The sequence below is a fragment of the Leptopilina heterotoma genome, unplaced genomic scaffold (assembly GCF_015476425.1).
Source record: "Leptopilina heterotoma isolate Lh14 unplaced genomic scaffold, ASM1547642v1 Lhet_116, whole genome shotgun sequence".
NCBI lineage: Eukaryota > Metazoa > Arthropoda > Insecta > Hymenoptera > Figitidae > Leptopilina > Leptopilina heterotoma.
The window spans coordinates 908612-928019 of record NW_025110835.1 but is presented as its reverse complement, the minus strand read 5'-3'; the positions used below and the strand labels follow the sequence as shown (position 1 = coordinate 928019).

The 19408-nt window shown below is 25.0% G+C and overlaps 2 protein-coding genes across 3 annotated transcripts; one reads left to right on the top strand and one right to left on the bottom strand.

Moving 5' to 3' along the window:
* Positions 1 to 3291: 3291 nt before the first annotated feature.
* LOC122509406 (protein Smaug homolog 1) lies at positions 3292 to 16086 on the bottom strand. 2 transcript variants are annotated; one of them, XM_043623449.1, is made up of 9 exons: positions 15931 to 16086; positions 14405 to 14760; positions 11562 to 11880; positions 10797 to 11044; positions 10608 to 10718; positions 10073 to 10444; positions 9758 to 9917; positions 6348 to 6609; positions 3292 to 6210 (listed from the first exon to the last, which is right to left on the bottom strand). In XM_043623449.1, exons 2-9 carry the CDS (start codon positions 14616 to 14618, stop codon positions 6046 to 6048), a joined length of 1851 nt encoding a protein of 616 aa, XP_043479384.1. In that variant the 5' UTR covers positions 14619 to 14760; positions 15931 to 16086; the 3' UTR covers positions 3292 to 6045. The 2 variants fall into 2 exon arrangements, with proteins under 2 accessions (XP_043479384.1, XP_043479393.1); XM_043623458.1 differs by having other exon boundaries at positions 6348 to 6579.
* Positions 16087 to 16337: 251 nt separating this feature from the next.
* Positions 16338 to 19372, top strand: LOC122509418 (protein Mpv17-like). Its single transcript, XM_043623473.1, has 4 exons — positions 16338 to 16799; positions 16874 to 16989; positions 18840 to 19061; positions 19144 to 19372. Exons 1-4 carry the CDS (start codon positions 16727 to 16729, stop codon positions 19285 to 19287), a joined length of 555 nt encoding a protein of 184 aa, XP_043479408.1. The 5' UTR covers positions 16338 to 16726; the 3' UTR covers positions 19288 to 19372.
* Positions 19373 to 19408: the final 36 nt, after the last annotated feature.

Genomic DNA, 19408 nt, shown 5'->3' with positions numbered 1-19408 from the left:
GAAATTCAAATATTTTCAAAATCTACTATTTTAATAAAATTTCTCAAAAGAATTCAATTATTTAAAAAAAAATGTAATCAAATTTTTCCCAAGAATTCAATTCTTTTCATAAATAATAACATTCTTTACAGGATTTCAATTATTTAAAAAAAAATTAATAAAATTTCGCTGCAGAAATTTAATTATTTACATAAATAATAAAATTCTTTCCAGGATTTCAATTATTTAAAAAAAAAATTAATAAAATTTCGCTGCAGAAATTTAATTATTTTCAGAAAGAATAAAATTCTTCACAGGATTTCAATTATTTTTAATACAATTTTAAGTAAATTCTTCGAAAAATGTTATTATTTTCAAAAAGTTTATTAAAATTCTTCGAAATAATTCAACTATCAATTATTTTAAATACACTAAAAGACTTTTTGTTTTTTTTCAAATCTATTTGTTAACAATTAAATTTTACGAAATTTCGATTATTCGGAAATTCTTCAATTAAATATTTAGAAAATAAAAGCTTGAAATAATTTAAACAAAAAAAAATTCAGTTAAACTTTTTCAAAAAAATTAATTCAACAAATTTGTCACTTAAAAGTATGAAAAATTCAAATTTTCAAAGATTCTAATTTGAAACCTTTTCAAAATTCAATTATTTCTAAAAATTAGAAAAAAATTAGAAAATTCTACAAGAATTCAATTATTTAAATACAAAAATTAATAATTTATTGAATAAACGAATGTTTCTCAAAATTGAATTCTCATACAGAATTTTATCAACAAAGTTTTAAATAATTAAATTCTTTCGACGAATTATAATAAAATTTTCAAGAATAATTATATTTTTTAAGGAATTCGATTAAAATTGTTTTAAAAATAATTATAATTCTATGATGAGTTTTATTATTCATGAAAATAATTGAATTCCTAAAAAGAATTTTATTATTTACGAAAATAATTGAATTATTGCGAAGAAATTTATAAAAAAAAATTTGTAAATTGTTGAATTTCTAAGAACTTTTCATTATTTATGAAAATAATTTAATGTTTGCTTAAAATTTTATTAACATTTGTTTTAAATAATTGAATTCTTTTGAAAATTTTTCTTAAAATAGTAAATATTGAAAATAATAGAAGTTTGCAAAAAATTTATTAAAATTTTTGAAAATAATTGAATTTTGAAGAAGAATTTTATTATTTTTAAAGATAATTGAAATTTTGACGAGAATTTTTTTTCACATTTTTTAACATAATTGAATTTCTGAGAAGAATTTTATTATTTTTGAAAATAATTGAATTTCTGCAATCATTTGTAACTTCTCCAAAATTCAATTTTTTCCAGTACTTTAATAAAAAAATCCCTGACTTTTTCTTAAATTCCCTGACCTGTGGCAATACTGTTGAAAAATGTTTCCAAAGATAAAACTTGAATTATTCGGTGTATGAAAAATGTTTACAAAGAAAAAACTTGAATTATTCGGTGTATGAAAAATGTTTTATTGAAAAATGTTTTCCACGCTACAACGTCAGAGTATCACTGTCTTTAACAGTACAAAAATTGCATTTTTACAAGTTGTCCAAGCTTACATGACTAAATATCCCAGTTAGCAACCTGATTATAAAAGCATAGTTGCACACACAATGAAAGCGGTTGCACTAAGAATCATAATTATAGTAAAAATAAATTGTGAACACTGGTTTGATCACTTCGCTACCTGGGTTACAATAAGATTGTGACGTTTTTTTTTTATTTTCTTGCTCGTGCATTCGCGTGATACTTAAAAACAATCATTTTTTCTTTTTTTTTTCTAATCGAACAATCTTTCCCTCATCAAGCATTTATAATCTTCTCATTTTTTCCGACATCCTTCTTTTACTTATATCAATTGCAAAAATATATAATTCCTAAAATTTTTTTTTTACCATTTACCTTGAAATTTAACAATATTCAATTTTTTTTATTACATATACAAAAATTAAATTACATGGCACATTGAATAGAGAATAAACTATAAATTGGAATGTTAAAAAAGAAAAAAAAGAAATAAAAATTAAAAAATAAACTAAATTATTTTGTTTTAGAGAGATGTATGTAAAAGGTGCGTGTCGGAATAAATAAAAAGAAACCTTTGAAGACAATCATTACAAAACATTTTGGAACATTACAAATTACAAATATATATTAACATTTGAGTGTTTTTTTTAGTTCCAACGCAAAAACTTACAATACAAGTACTGCAGAGCTTTTGTTGACACAGTATTATAGCTATAAGTACAATTTCACCAATGTTTAATTAATTGATTACTAGGAAAATTGCACAATCTGCAATACATGCGTCATTTTTTTTTCTTTGAAGAACATATTTCATCGATGCCTATTTTCTCCTTTAATAGCTTACTATACAATTATAAAACAATACTTTCAATGCATTTCCAAAAGTATGTCATATTTAAAACGAAAAAAAAACTATAAAATATCTAAAAATGCTCTTTAAAAAAAAATCTTTTTGACAATCTTCGAACATCAAAAAATTACTATAAAAATATATGTCCAATTTTTCAAGTTTGGAATCTTCAGTTTTTTCTTTTTCGTTTTTCGAAGTAATGCTTTTTTTAAATTATAGATTTTTAAACAAAAAAAAAATATTCTATTTTGCAAAAGAGAAAAAAATATATAAATTTTTTAAATTTTGATCTGAACTTGGTTTCATAATAATAAATTTAAAACACATAAATAGTAACAAAATAGAGCTAATTAATAATAAGTATAGAAAAAGCGATTGCTGAAGCATTTTATAAAGTCTTATGCAGTGCAAGATTAAAAATACAAGTGTCGCTTCAGCAATATAAACATGAACACCGATGGGATATATTCTTAATTTACAACATGATAAAAAGAAAGTGCTTTTTTTTCATTTGCTCTCGTGTGATTTTTTCTTTTCAGTAGTGTTCTAAAATTTTTCTTTTTCACACATTATTTATTTTTATAAATACCGATTCCTTTTTTTTTGAAAAATAAACTAACATAGATACTAACACACCTAAAGGAGAATGAAAAATTAAAATTTCGTTTACATTTAAACATTAAATTGCAAAAATAAAATTATGAATTTTTAGAACTCTACTGCTTTAGGTCCTGCCTTTCAATATTGGAGCTAATACCACAAATTACATCACGATTAAAATTTCTAATTTCATCTAAAGAGCAGTCTTTTTTTTCCTATTTCTCGAATGTTTTTTTTCAACATTTTTTCTTTCTTTTTGTCTTGCACCAGGATTAAATATTATCCTGTATTAATTATTAATATTATTATTTTGACGTTCTTATGCGCGAACCCACGTCGTGCACCTTAAGTATATAGAACAAAAAAAAAAACAAAAAAAAAATACGATTAAAGACTATGTAGTACATTAGCAGATAGACATTAAAACTGTATCATTTGACTAGCTTTCGATAATAATCTGTCTTGGGTTTCGCGACATTTCAAAAAAAATTCCTGTTTCCGATCGACTTTTTTTTGTTGTGATTTTTCCGTTGTTTTAAAATTATTTGAAGATTTATTACTTATTGGCGATTACTTAGTATAACTCGGTGCGAGCAAGCTCATAATATCAGCAGCCCCTGGGATACTTGGGTTCGGCAATCACCATGTAACCTTACATATTGATTATACTCTAGATATATATAGTGCTATTATCGTCGGGTATTCTAAAAAATTACAAGTACTTGCATTACTCGATACCACTCGTTAATTTTTTTTTTCTCTTACTTTGACAGGTTCTTTTCCCTTCGGCAGTCTTACCAATTTGCTTCTTTCACGCGCACGCGGAGCTTCGATATATAAAAAAAAGTTTCTCTACTTCTTTTTTTTTGTAAAGGTTTTTAACCCTTTCATTCTCTCTTCTTTTCTCTCTCTCTCTCTCGCTCTCTTTTTTTCAACTATCGAAACGCGTGAAATAGTCAGTCTTTCATTGTTTATTTTTTTTATACGATTAATTACTGTAGATTTCCGTTACGCGCAAAAATATTGTGAATGTCGCAGCGAAGCCATTTAAAATCACCCGACGTGCGTAAACGTAATTCTAGAAATTCAAGCCACGAATCTCGATGTCTTGAAACTACGCGTTCTTACGCTACTTCTTTTTCTTCATTATCATCATCATCACCTTCTTCTTCTTCTTCTTCTGTTTTCTTCTTTAATCTCGAAGTATTTTTTTCACAATTTTTTTTTTAAATTAACATTTTTTTTCTTTTGGTTTTTTACGAACCCTTGGTTTTTGTTCGTTTAAGGCCTTTTAAACTGTATAAATATTAATTTCTGAATTCACTGTCCGATTCAAAAAAAAAAAAAAAAAAAAAAATTCTGCCATGCGGAAAATAATTTAACACGATTGGCAGAGATGACAAAAATTATTGAACACTGTGTGTACCTTTTTTTTTTCTTTTTTTCTCATTTAATGTTATTCCTATACGTATAAGCCTATAAGAAAATAGAATTAGATATTCAAGCGTCTATCGAGAATCGACTCTCATTGATAGAGCAAATAGGGAGGTGAAAATCAGTTCGCTCGTTAAAATTAGAAGAATTCCATTTCCCGAAATGGATAACACAAAAACAATATTGCAAGTGTCACACAGCTTTCCCTTCTTTTTTTTCCATAATTTATACAAATTTTCTTTTTCTTTTTTTTTCTTTCTTCTTTTTTAAAAACCTAGCGTAATATAATTATTTATTCATTTTTATATGTATAATATATATATATATATTTTTTTTTTTAAGGAAATAGCATTCGATCGCAGTACACGACGAAAATCTTAAAATCAATCTCTATATCAAGTGCAATAAAAAGCTTTTTTTTTTGTTAAATCAGTCGCAAGTTTTCTTTCCTTTAAATTCTTACGTAAAAAAGAGATCACTTTTTTTTGTTTCAAATAATAAAGAACGCAGCCAAACATCTCAATTCTAAATAAATATCAACAAGAATAATGTTAATTTTATTAATAAATTTCTAATAAATTGAATTGAGCAAATTATGCATGTTTCACTTAATATCCTAAAAAATTTTTTGTTTATCAAAATAAAAAAATACGACGCGAATATCGTTATACGTCATCTTTTTTTTCTTCTCTTTTCTTTTGATTATTCACCTATTTACCGGTAATTAATCAAAAATTAAATATATATATATACAACGACATTCGTGGCTTGTAATAAAAAAAAAATAAGTAAATTTAAAATTAGAATAATAACATTTCAAATTGAGAAATGAAGGATTAAGAGTGAAATATGTATATGAATATATATATATATGTATATATGTAAACAATATAAATTGTAAAAAACTTTGTCCAATATTATGAAGCTTAAGTATTAAGAAAATAGAAAAAAAAACTTATTTTTTTATAAAGATTTGTCATTTATATTATTCGTATAGTCATTGACTACCGTCAGTTCAACTGTCGATAGATTAGTATAGATTTAAATTGTAATAATGTAATCTGAACATTGTTAACGTTAAAAACAAATTTCATTTCCCAATTTGTGATTTTTTTCAATATAGTTTTTTTTTAAATAAATTATTCATTATTCGCGGCGCACTGCGGTCGAAGAGAAATTGTTCTCTACTAAATACATAAATTGTAAAACCCAGTAAATAGGAAATTATAATCCATCTACCTATTATCATTTGGCTTGCCAAATTCTGTCAGTTCATAAATATATTTTACTGAGTGTAAATAAAATACGTTATATGTATACGCACATGACTGATCATATATGATCATTAAATCATAAAAAAAACGAATCACTTTTTTTTTCTTTCGTGTCATCGCATTAAACATTACATTATTAAAGAATCGTTTTATAAACGTCTTCTATAGTCAATTGTGTCCAATACTTTTTTTTTTTAAATAAAATTGAAAAAGTTAATCGAGGGATTTTCAGAAATATTTTTCACTGAACTTTAAGTTCAGCAACGTGTATAATTTAACATGCGATAATTGGCTTTTTTTAATATAAAAAAAAAAACAAATAAGAAATTTTATGAGATTTAGGCCTCACCAAAACCTCCGATTGCTTGCTCGGTCATTCGTAAGCATAAGGATTCTAGTTGAGAGTTTATTTCAGGTTCAGTCGTCTCTGATGTAATACTCGATTGGCCAAGAAAATGATCCCTTGGTGCAGAGTATGTACGTTGTAAAGTTCTTTGCAATTGCTGTAAAAATTCATTTTGTTTTGTAAATAATACAAATTTTTATGATTATTATACATATAAATTTTATTTTATGAAATTTATTTTCTCCGGTCTTTGACGCAAAAATTGAACAATTTAAAAAAAACAATTCACTTTACCTCCAAACTATTTTCCTGTAAGCTTGGCCGCTTTTCAGATGAGTGCATTGGTCTTAAGCTGTTTTGTGTATTGTTTGGACTTTGGTTACTCTGCATATACGGTGTAGATATACTGTTTCTGTGCGGGCTATTGAGGAATGAGTTATTATGTAGATTAACACTTGACACATGACTCGAATTCAAACTCGGCTTCCTATTGTGATGATTCTGTTGTTGAATGCAGCAATATCGCCTATTATTATAAGGATAATTATGTTGCCATCTGGAAATCAAATATTCGTATTTGAATTTTCCAAAATCATTTACATTTAATCAGCTAAACATTTTAACTCATTGACTGCCATTTAATATTGATTTCCATTAATTCCATTCATTATTATTATTATTATTACTTCTCTAAATTTGAATTTTATTGCAAAATATTGTTTATTTATATTTAAAAAAATCATTTTCATCTAGATAAATTTACAATTACAATATTTTTCATTTCAGATTATTCATTTAAAAAAAAAAATTGAAATACCAGGGCTCGAACCAGTGAAGTATTTAAAAATACGGACTTTACGGACCAAAAATGAAAAATTACGGACCATTTACAGACCAATTACTTACAAAAATATAACCAGTCCGAGTCAAATAAGAGAACATTTTACTTAAAACCATAAATGAAATTTTTCATAACTATAAAACATGAAGACATCGATAACTCCGAGTCTTCGACTCGGAGTGATCGATTTCTTCATGTTTTATAATATTTAAGATGACCGAGTGATAAAATCATTATCAATTCAATTATTATTTTCAAGAATTGCTAACTAAAATTCTTCTTTAAATCGATTATTTTCCATAATTTTCGAAAAAGTTCTTCGACAATTTTGAAGTCCATTTGTTTACAATATTCAATTTTACGAAATTTCAATTATTCGTAAATTCTTCAATTAAATTTATAAAATTACAAAATAAAAACTTCAAATATAAAAAAATCAGCAATTAAACTTTCTTAAAAACATAAATTTCAAAATTTAATTATTTCTAAAAATTCACGCCATATTGCTTTTAATATTTAATTATTATCTAAAATTTTAACTGAAATTAATTCTTAAATTAATTTTTATTACAAAATTCTACTACAATTCAATTATTTAACTACAAAAATAAATAATTTATTGAATAATTGAATGTTTCTTAAAATTCAATTCTCATAAAGAAATTTATCAATAAATTTTTAAATGATTGAATTCTTTTGACGAATTTTATTAAAACTTTTAGGAATAATTACATTTTGTAATAATAATCAAAATTCTGCGATGAGTTTCATTCTTTAGGAAACTAATTGAATTTCTGAAATAATTTGTAATTTTACCAAAATTACATTTTTTTTTCTTGTTTTTAACTAAAATTTTTCTATAAATGCTCTATTTTTAATAATTTTTGAAAAAGTTCTTTGAGAATTTTTTAATTCATTTTGTTTACAATTCAATTTTACAAAATTTCAATTATTAGTAAATTCTTTTATATTTAATATATATTAGAAAATAAAAACTTGAAATATAATTTAAAAAAAAAATCCGCAATGAAACTTTCTCCAAAAAATTAAGTCCACAGAATTGTTAGTTAAAAATATGAAAAATTTATATTTTCAAACACTTTAATTTGAAACCTATTCAAAATTTAATTATTTCTAAAAATTTAAGCTCTAATGCTTTTAATATTCAATTGTAATCTAAAATTTTAACTGAAATCCATTTTTAAATCAATTTTTATTACAAAATTCTACTAGAATCGCAGGGTGTCTAACAAGGATTGAGAAAATAATTCGCTGACTTTTTCCCTGTTAATAGTCTCCTCCCTTTGGTAAAAAATCTAAAATTATCAAAAATTCGAAAAACCGATTTTCTTAACATACAACAATTTTCTTCCCTTTTATGGCATTTAGCTTCATTATTTTTGGGCTCTACAAAAATACTTTACTTGTTTAATAGTCTCTGCCCTTTGGTAAAAAATTAAAAATTATTCGAAAAACCGAATTTCTTAAAATTCAACATTTTTTCTTCTCTTTTATGGCATTTAGCTTCATTATTTTTGGGCTCTTCAAAAACACTTTACTTTATTAATAGTCTCCATCCTTTGGTAAAAAATTAAAAATTATTTGAAAAACCGAATTTCTTTAAAATTTAACATAGAAAGAAACGATAATAATAATCTTCTAAGTTTTGTTAGATTAAAAAAATTTTTTATTCACAAAAATTTTAATTTTTGTATAAATTATTAGAAATTTTCCTGGCCTTCAATGAAATTCTCTGACATTCCCTGACTTTTCCCTAACTTCCCTGACCGTTAGACACCCTGCAGAATTCAATTATTTAAATACAAAATGCTTTTTAAAATTTAATTCTCATAAAGAATTTCATCAATAAATTTTTAAATAATTGAATTCTTTTGACGAATTTTATTAAATTTCTTAGGAATAATTGAATTTTTCGAGGAATTCGATTAAAATTCTATTAAAAATAATTAAAATTCTGCGATGATTAAATCCCTGTAAAAATTTTATTATTTAAATGAAAATAATTGAATAATTGCGAAGAAATTTATAAAAAAAATTTGTAAATAATTGAATTCTTGTGAAATTTTTATTATTTTATAAAAATAATTAAAGATTTTCGTAGAATTTTATTAATTTTTTTTAAAAATAATTGAATTCTTTTAGAAAATTTTATTAAAATAGTAGATATTAAAAGTGATTGAATTGAGGAAAATTTTTGAAAATAACTGAAATTTTGCCAAGAATTTTATTACATTTTTTGAAAATAATTGAATTTCGGATAAGAATTTAATTACTTTGAAAGATAATTGAAAATTTAACGAGAATTTTTAAAAATTGTTGAACATAATTGAATTTCTGCGAAGAATTCTATTACTTTTGAAAATAATTGAATTTCTGCAATCATTTGTAATTTCTCTAAAATTCTCCAAATTATATCGTGAAATTTACGAACTTTTCGTCTTTTCTCAATCAAATTACGGACCTTTTTTTTCAAAAAACTGACTTTTACGGACTTCAAGCAAATTTACGGATCTTTATGGGATTTACGGACCTAGTTCGAGCCCTGGAATACGAAAAAGTAAACAATTCATTCGAACATTCAAAACTTCAGAGAAATTTGAACATTTAAAATTACTTGCTTGACGAAGACTTTAATCAAGTCTGGGTCATTTATCTTAATAATTTTATTAATAAATCTTTTGAAAAGATAAAACTGAGGCAGTAGAATGAAGCAACAATTAAATATCGATAGTAATATAAGAATAGTAATTATTATTATTAAAAAAATGAATAAAAATCAAACAAAAACTAATTTTGAATACACGAATTGTAATTTGTTTGAGAATATAAAGATGAAGCTTACTTTGGAGTTGGTCTAGGATTGCCAAGACGACTGCGCCACTGTTGAACTTTTTCTTTTTGATTTGGCGTAAAGCAATCGTGTTGCAAAACCTTCTCCAAAACGTTGATGCACGTGCAGAGTATACCATCGTCTACACTGTCCAGAGCAAGTCTACTGCACACTGAAAAAAGAAAATATATTATTTATTCAAACGCAATAATAATAATAATTAATGTGGAAGAAGAAGTGAAAAATAATAATTATTATTATAATTATGATAATAATAATGATTGATTAGATTCAGATTGAATTGCTGTAAACCACAATAAAACTCACATTTGCCAAGAACTTTAGTAAATTGAGTGGGAATGTCCTGTGGATCATTCTCCTGACTTGGTTTCAATGGTGTGGTTAAAATATTTTTAAGCTCATCGAGTGTATTAACTAAAAGTGACGAGCCCTGAGCAAATGAAGCCGGTTGATTTCCATCGCGCGTCGGTTGCAATAGATTCTTTTCCAAATTGAGAAGTGTCGTATATCTTTGTTGCAATTTAGTGATGGAAAGTGCCAGCTTGTGTCTCGCACCTTTTGTAACACCTTGTTCCGCTAAACGATCCTCCGTTAATTGTAACATTTCACCGTAGCTCAATGTGGCAAATAAGTAACTGTATTTATGCAAACGAAGCGTTTTTAACCATCCCGGAACGTCTGGAAAAAAATTTCCATTCAATAATTTAATAAATTATTACTAATACCTTAAAAAATGTAATACTAATTTAATTAATTCGATATATTGCATTTTTAATAAATTTATATTTTTTTGCAGGGGAGAAATTTGGAGATATTAACGAGATATTAAAAAAGGACGAACCTCTCATTCCACTGGACAAAGGCCGTGTTGAAGCTTCATCTAAACGTCCCTCACTTCCACTACTTGTACACGAACTTTGTGGACTCAAAGGACCAAGTCCAATTAAAGCAGCTGTAATTAAGAAAATATTTAATTTTTCTTCTTTTGGTTTTTAATTATTTTCTTTGAAAAAAAAAATAATAAACTCACAAGTTGTATGATCTCCAGAAACACTGAAACTTCTTGTCTTGTGTCTGGTAGTGTTATTGGTATTACTACTCCGATCGACAACCTCCTGATGATGAGGAGGAGCAAAAGGAGGTGTCAAACTATTTGATCGACGTTGACGTGAGACTGGTGGCAAAAGTTGTGAATTAAAAGTTGTTCCAGGCTGTGAATTGAACATATTCGTCTGTTCCGTCTGCTGTTTCACATTTCGCTGCCATCCGGCATCCCATCTTTCAAAGGTAAACAAAACAAAATTATGTAATACAATTCGTTATATAATACTAGTTATAAAGAATTTTATACTTATATTTAAATTTTATATATTTCAGGCTTCACACTCGATAATTAATTTTTAAAGAATAGCAAGAAGTAACTTTAAAATAATATTATTTATTTGAGTTTTTAACTACGAGAATGATTTAAATACAAAAATAATTAATTGATAAAATAATTATTTCTAAAAAATAGAACTTTAAATCTTTATGGAATTTAAAAAATTTTTAAGGCGAGAAAGAAAATTCAAAAATAATTTAAGGTTACTTAAAATTTTAATAGTTGGACATTTGAATCGACTAAAATTAGATTAGATTAGTTAGGATTAATAAAATTAAACCTAAAGAAAAATATACAAATAGTAGCAAATTGCAAGGAAATTATAACAATAGGTGTTATTATAAGATGAGTGCCAAACCTGATTTTGTACCTGCTTTTGTATAAAATTTCAGGTAAACAAAAATTGCCTCCTACCTGGACGAACTGTTGGTGTACTCCTCCAAATTATGAATTGGTGGCGTCCCGCTGATTCTCTCCTCAAGATGTCTAAGCCACTGTGACAAAGATCGCCTATCATTACTTGTTATTGCTGGATGAATAAGTGTGTAACTGAGAAGTTGTTGAGTTTGCTCAGTAAATTGTCCAGTGGTAACGCAGTGACTAACCAATTCAGGAATAGCTACCAGATAACATTGTTTGCATTCAACATTTCCGGGTCTCAAAAGAGGAAGATGTGAGAGCAATTGATTAATAGCTACTTCCGTGGATTCTGAGAGGAGTGAATTGACGAAAGCTGTAAGAATTTTTTAGTTAATTTATTAATTATAAAACTCAATGTATTGACTATGAAACTTAATCTATTAAGTATCAGGGTTGTCAAAAAAAAATTTAATTTTGCTTTTCCCTGATTTCCACAAAAAAAATTTCACTTTTTCCCTGACCCTAAAGAATATTCCGATTCACTCTAAAAATTATTAGATACTCAAAAAAATGTTCTATTACATTTACAAATTTCTTTAATTGTAAAATTATTCGAAAACATCAATAACTTCTTTGTTGAATAAATATTTATAGATATTTATATATTTATTATTGTTTTCAGTAGAATGAAGATGTTCAAACATTTTAAATTGAACAAACTATTATTAATTAAATAACTTTTATTATTAAAGATGACAGAGTGATAAAATCATTATTTTATATCATCAGAATATTGTAACTATAAATTCAAATTTTCAAAGATTTTAATTTGAACCCTTTTCAAAATTCAATTATTTCTAAAAATTCACTCTATAATGCTTTTAATATTCAATTGTAATTTAAAATTTTAAGTGCAATTAATTTTTAATCAATTTTTATTAGAAAATTCTACTAGAATACAATTATTTAAATACAAAAGAAAATAATTTATTGAATAATTGCATGCTTCTTAAAATTTAATTCTCATAAAGAATTTCATCAATAAATTTTTAAATAATTAAATTCTTTTGACGAATTTTATTAAATTTCTTAGGAATAATTACATTTTTCCAGGAATTCGATTAAAATTGTATTAAAAATAATTAAAATTCTGCGATAATTAAATCCCTGTAAATATTTTATTATTTAAATGAAAATAATTGAATAATTGCGAAGAAAATAATTGCATATTTCTTAAAATGTGAAGAATTTTATTAGTAAAAATAATTGAATTCCGGAGGAAAATATTATTATTTATGAAAATAATTAATTTCTTGTGAAAAATTTTATTCAAATTTTTTTAAATAATTGAATTTTTAAGAATTTTTTAAAACTTTAAAAAAAAAATTAAATTCCATCTAGAAATTTCATTTAAAAATTGAAAATAATTGAAATGTGACAAAAAATTAAAGTAAATTCTTTTTTACAGAATTGAATTCCTGTGAAGAATTTTATTAATGAAAATAATTGAATTCCGGAGGAAAATATTATTATTTATGAAAATAATTAATTTCCTGTGAAGAATTTTATTCAAATTTTTTTAAATAATTGGATTTTTCAGAATTTTTTTAAAACTTTAAAAAAAAAATTAAATTCCATCTAGAAATTTCATTAAAAAATTGAAAAGAATTGAAATCTGCCAAAGAATTAAAAAAAATTTTTTTTAATAATTAAATTACTGTGAAAATGTTTCTTTTTGAAAAGAATTGAATTCTTGGAAAGAATTTTATTAAAATTTTTTAAATAATTGAATTGCTTCGAAGAATTTTTATTTTTTAAGAAAATAATTGGATTGTTTCGAAAATTTTTACAAACATTTTTGACAGTAATTGTATTCCTAGGATGAATATTGTATTTTACGAAAATAATTGTATTCTATGATTGATTTTATTATAATATTTCAAATTTATGAAGCATTTCATCAAAATTTTTTTAAATAATTGAATTCTCAAAAAAATATTATTATTTATAAAAATAATTGATTTCTAGCGAAGAATATCATTCAAATTTTTTTAAATATTTGAATTCCCATGAAAAGTGTATTATCTGTGAAAATAATTGAATTCTTAAGAAGAATTGTATTGAAAATAATTGATTTGTATAGGAAAATGTTATTAAAATTGCAATTTTATTAACTAAATCTTGTAAAGAATTTTGTCAATATTTTTTAAAATAATAGAACTTTTAAAATAATTTTATTTAAATTTTTCGAAATAATTGAATTTCTCAGAACTATTTTTTTCAATTCTCTGAATATATTTGAATTCTTTGGAGAAACTTCATTAAAAAATTAAAAATAATTGAATTGGTGCAAAGAAATTTTTTTAAAAATTGGTAAGTAATTGAATTCCTGTTAAATTTTTATTAAAATTTTGTTTAAATAATAGAATTCTTTTGGAAAATTTTAAATAGTAGAGATTAAAAATAATTGAAATGAGGAAATTTTTTGAAAATAATTGAAATTTTGCCAAGAATTTTATTAAAATTTTTCAAAATAATTGAATTTCGGAATAGAATTTAATTACTTCTAAAGATAATTGAAATTTTGACGAGAATTTTTTAAAATTTTTGAACATAATTGAATTTATTCTTGTCAATTTCATAGTTTATGGAGCAAACAAAAAAGAGACCAAAATTCAGAATTTTCTTCTTAATTCTAAAAATATAATTTTTTCCAGTACTTTTAATAAAAATCCCTGACTTTTCCCTAACTAATTTTCCTTCCCTTGACTTTCCTGATCTGTGGCAACCCTGAGTATGAAACTTAATTTATTAAGTATGAATTTTTTTTTTATTTTCTCTTTATTTTTCTTTTCTCAATGTTTTTTTTTCATTTTTTCCCATTTTTTCTACTTTACCTGGATTATTAGCGTTTAGTTCTTGTGAATCAAGCTCCGTAACTGAATGAAGTGAATGTTGCACGGCGTGTGCGAGAAATCGGGCTTGAACCGCTGGAATTCGACGTAGGAGAGCGTAGAGGACGACAGTTTGTTCACATTCATTCCATTGTGAAAATACACGTGTCAATTCACCAACTTGCTCGCAAAAAAGAGCTCCCGGTGACCACTTCATTATTTCTTTTGTTTTTTTTCTTTTCTTCTTAATCGGGAATACTATTGCAGTTAAATTTGTCTCGACACCTGAGTTTAGTGCGCGATTGCACAACAACTAGGTTCAACCTAATCTCACACTGATCCCAAAAACCAATTCTACACTGAAATAGAAATAAACATTTTTATTTTCATTTTCTGTTCACGAAAAACATTTACAGTTTATTATTTAAATTATTTTTCAATTCTTATTTCTCTCGTTACGAAAATATTATCTCTTTTTTTTTAATTAGATAAAAATAAATTTTTCATACACGAAAATATTTAGGAAGAATGATTTATTAACGACTTGGTAATTATTACCAATTTGAAAAAAATAAATATGGGGAAAAAATAGTTTCTTGAAAATGAAAATTAATTAGAAATCGGTAATTAAATAATTCGTAAATTCTTTTAATTGTAAAGTATGGGGACGTATTGATTTGCTCGTTAATAACACTACCACATTGTTGTCGATTTTCTATATTCAAAACGTAAACAATCCCGATATATCAACTAAACAAGAAACATTATGAAAATCTATTTATAATCGAAATAAATCAAAACGACTCCGTTTTGTAATGGAAATTTATCTAAAACACAAAACTTGGAAAATTCTTAAATTCTTAGCAAAATCATCTTCGTATTCCGATGAGGTCAAGTTTGTTTACCCCATACTGCGTGTGTATTTATAGCTCCCTCTCCTGCCATAATCCAATCCCTCGGTGCAATGGCATCGGCAAATTATACACGCTTACACGACGTTGAACATATATCTTTTCTCGCGACTCCACAATGCGAATTCCAAATAGCGCGACAATTTTTATACATTCAATTATTTTTATTGAAATTATCTACATTTAAATGTTTCATCAACAAAGGAATTTTCGTTATTTTTGCCAAAATTTGAATCCCTCTCACATATATACAGTAGACACGGGGGATGGGAGACAAGGAGTGAAGGGGGGCCGACAACACTGACAGATAAGCAATGGAAATCGTTGCGATGAGATTCGATGTTGTAGCATAACTTGAGAAAAAAAAAATTAATTACAATTAATTATTCGGTACATTGAGTTGTTGAATTTAATATAATTTGGGGTCATAAAATGCTTATGAATGCCCGCGGGGCGTTTCGGAGCATCGTAAACAAAAAGGAAAACAAACCACCACGAACGCCTTAACGAGTGCCACGGATAGGCTTCAGCCATTGAAAAGAACAAACAACATTCGATTGCTTTGTTTGTCCGGCAAGATTTCTGATGAAAATTGAAAAATCTGTTTATTGTATTTACCGTTTCAGCGACTGTAGACACTCCTCGAAAAACTGAGGACGCTTTTTAAAAAGATGATGCACAGTTAGATCATTTTTTAATCCCTGATTTGTAATAATATACTACCACCATGCGGTGCCCGTCTACGTGACACACACACACTGACTGATACTGCTTTTACATTACCGTTTTTAATACCAGGAGAGGGTAGGTTAGTTTTGTATAATAAGCTTCCCCTTGTCATGTGATTTAAACTTAAGGCATGTGACGCGCGAAGCCGGCAACTTTGTCCGAAATATGAACGGTACTTAAAGGTGGGAAAAAAATTTCGTAAATACGCAACACTACGTTACGTTAACTCTTCTGATTGGCTGTCAGGTTGTAGTGCGTAACCGCCATGTTTGTTGTTATTGTTTTTATGAATGACTTGTCCATTGATTATATTTTCATTCACATTTCAAAAAGTCACTTTTAACGCATAGCAGACGATACTAATCAATTAATCTAATCTTTCTTGAGCACATTGTGATGTGTTTATCAAGAGTAGAACACAATTGCACTCTAATTAGACGATAGTTTCACAATTTTAATAAATTACAACAACGAAATAAGTGTTATTACTAACGTAATTTTTAACCTCAAAAAACACGTTTTACTGTAAAAGGCCAGAATGCGTAAAATGTATTTTATAGTTGATGAAACTTTTTCTATTGTTTCACTGATTTAGTTTTATTATTTAAATATTATTTACAATATTAAATATTGTAAATTAATAAATAATTCATTATTTTAATGAATAATCTTTTATTGTTTCAAAATGAGTTACATTTTAAGAGGTTATCAGAAATTGTTATCCCGATTTCCTTTGGGAATGCAAGCTTTACAAGCAGGTAATTTAAAATTGTCTTCTTGAAATAAATATTGTTTGTATGATTTATTATACATTATTATAAACAATTAACAGGCACTTTAATGGCATTGGGAGATCAAATAGCACAAAATTTAGTCGAAAAACGAAGGTTTGATGAATTGGATTTTAAACGTACAGCAGGATTTGCAGGAATAGGATTTTTTATAGCTGTGAGTTAACTTTTTGTTTTGTAAATCATACAGGAAGGATGCCACAAAAGTTTGATTTTGTTTTTCTCTAATATCCAGACAAAATTTTGACTTTTTCCCTGACCATAAAGAATATTCTGATTTACTCTAAAAATAATTAGATACTCAAAAAAAAAAATTTCTAATACCATTGTATTCCATAGGAATTAAGATTTACAAAAATTTCAAATTCAAACCTTTTGAAATTCAATAATATAATAAATATTCTTCATGTTTTATAATAATTTTAAATGATTGAGTGATAAAATCTATTCGATTTTATAAGAATATTGTTACTGTAACTAATTCAAAATTATTTTCGTAATTTCCATTTAATTATTATTTTCTAGAATTTTTAACTTAAATTCTTCTTTAAATTTACTAAATATATGTTAGAAAATTAAAACTTTTAATAATTTCAAAATAAGTTCAACTAAACTTTTTCAAAAAAATTAAGTCTACAAAATCGTTAGTTAAAAGTATGAAAAATTCAGATCTTAAAGCTATAATACTTTAAATATTCAATTATTTTCTAAAATTTTAACTGAAATTCATTTTTAAATCAATTTTTATTAAAAAATTCTACAAGAATTCACTTCTTTAAACATAAAAGTAAATAATTTAATGTTTCTCAAAATTGAATTGTCAAATAGAATTTTATCAGCAGATTTTTTTAATAATTGAATCAACGCTATAATACTTTTAAAATTCAATTATTTAATAAAATTGTAATAAAAATTCCTGTCAACTTTTTAAATAATAGAATTCTTTTGACGAATTTAAATAAAATTTTTAAGAATAAATACATTTTTCGAGAAATTCGATTAAAATTGTATTAAAAATAATTGAAATTCTGCGACGAGTTTTTTTATTTATGGAAATAATTGAATTCCTAAAAAGAATTTTATTACATATTTATGAAAATAATTTAAATCCTGTAAAAAATTTTATTATTATTTATGAAAATAATTGAATTCTTACGAAGAAATTTATAAAAAATTTGTAAATTTTGTAAATTCACTTATAAGTGAATTCCTGTGAAATTTTTATTATTTATGAAAATAATTATGTTTGTGTAGAATTTTATTAAAATTTTCCTTAAATAATTGAATTCTTTTGGAAAATTTTATTAAAATAGTAGAAATTGAAAAATTATTTATTTGCGAAAAAGTTTTGAAAATATTTGAAATTTTGCGAAGAATTTTATTTAAATTTTTGAAAATACTTGAATTTTTGTCGAAAAATTTTGCTATTTGTAAAGATAATTGAATTCTTGACGAGATATTCGTTAAAATTTCTGAACATAATTGAATTTCTCCAAAGAATTTTATTACTTTTGAAAATAATTAAATTTCGGTAATCCTCCAAAATTCAATTTTTTAGTGTTTTTAACTAAAATTCTATAAAGTTCATCTATTTATGAATATTGTATACGCAACTTTTTTTAAAATTCAAGTAATTTTGAAATATTGAAGTGAAATTATTCATTAAATAATTTCTAAGTAATAATTTTATGACAGTTCTTCAATAATTATGTTATTTAAAACGAAATTATTGTTAGAAATAGAAGAAATTGAAGGTTTTGGATTAGAATTCGTGGTAATTTCATAAATTATGTAGCAAACAAAAAAGACATAAAAATTCAAACTTTTGTAGAAGATGTCCAAAAAAACTTTTCATCTTTTACTATAATTCAGAATTTTCTTATGAATTCTAAATATTTAATTTTTTTATTATTTTTAACAAAATTTCTTGATTTCCTTGATCTGTGGCAACCCTTTGATTGTATTCTATACTTGACAGGAAAAAATAATTCATCCAATTTTTTTAAGGGTCCGGCTACTAGGACTTGGTACGGATTTCTCGATAAGAATATCGGTTCTAAAGGAGGAATAGTAACGTTAAAAAAAGTTGCATGTGATCAGTTACTTTTTGCGCCATTTTTTCTGAGTATTTTAGTCGTGGTAATTGGCGTTTTACAGGGAAACGAAATGGAAAGTATTAAACAGAAACTAAAAAATGAATATCCTGACATTCTCGCTAGTAATTACAAGGTAGGATTATTGTGTCCATTTTAATCTCTATTTTTAAAATGTGTTTCAATTTTTATTAATACTAGGGAAATATTTCCTTTAGTTATGGCCTGCAGTGCAATTGCTAAACTTTGGCATCGTTCCACTACAGTATCAAGTACTGGTCGTTCAAACCGTAGCTCTTTTGTGGAATACGTATATTTCTTACAGGACCAACAAGGATTCAACCTTCAAATCTAAAAATTAATTATTCAGCTAATAGATTAAATATTTTAACTGCCTTCCAGCATTAGAATTGTAAGTGTACAATAAATTTATTTTTCTAATTTAAATCAATTTCTATTTACTAAAATAATAATTAATTTACA

Coding starts and splice junctions, on each gene's coding strand:
- LOC122509406 (XM_043623449.1), bottom strand. CDS start 14,618: ATGAAGTGGTCACCGGGAGCTCTTTTTTGCGAGCAAGTTGGTGAATTG. Junction 11,881..14,404: donor ACTAAACGCTAATAATCCAG/GTAAAGTAGAAA, acceptor AAATTCTTACAG/CTTTCGTCAATTCACTCCTC. Junction 6,211..6,347: donor TACAGGAAAATAGTTTGGAG/GTAAAGTGAATT, acceptor GAATTTTTACAG/CAATTGCAAAGAACTTTACA.
- LOC122509418 (XM_043623473.1), top strand. CDS start 16,727: ATGAGTTACATTTTAAGAGGTTATCAGAAATTGTTATCCCGATTTCCT. Junction 16,990..18,839: donor GAATAGGATTTTTTATAGCT/GTGAGTTAACTT, acceptor AATTTTTTTAAG/GGTCCGGCTACTAGGACTTG. Junction 19,062..19,143: donor TTCTCGCTAGTAATTACAAG/GTAGGATTATTG, acceptor TATTTCCTTTAG/TTATGGCCTGCAGTGCAATT.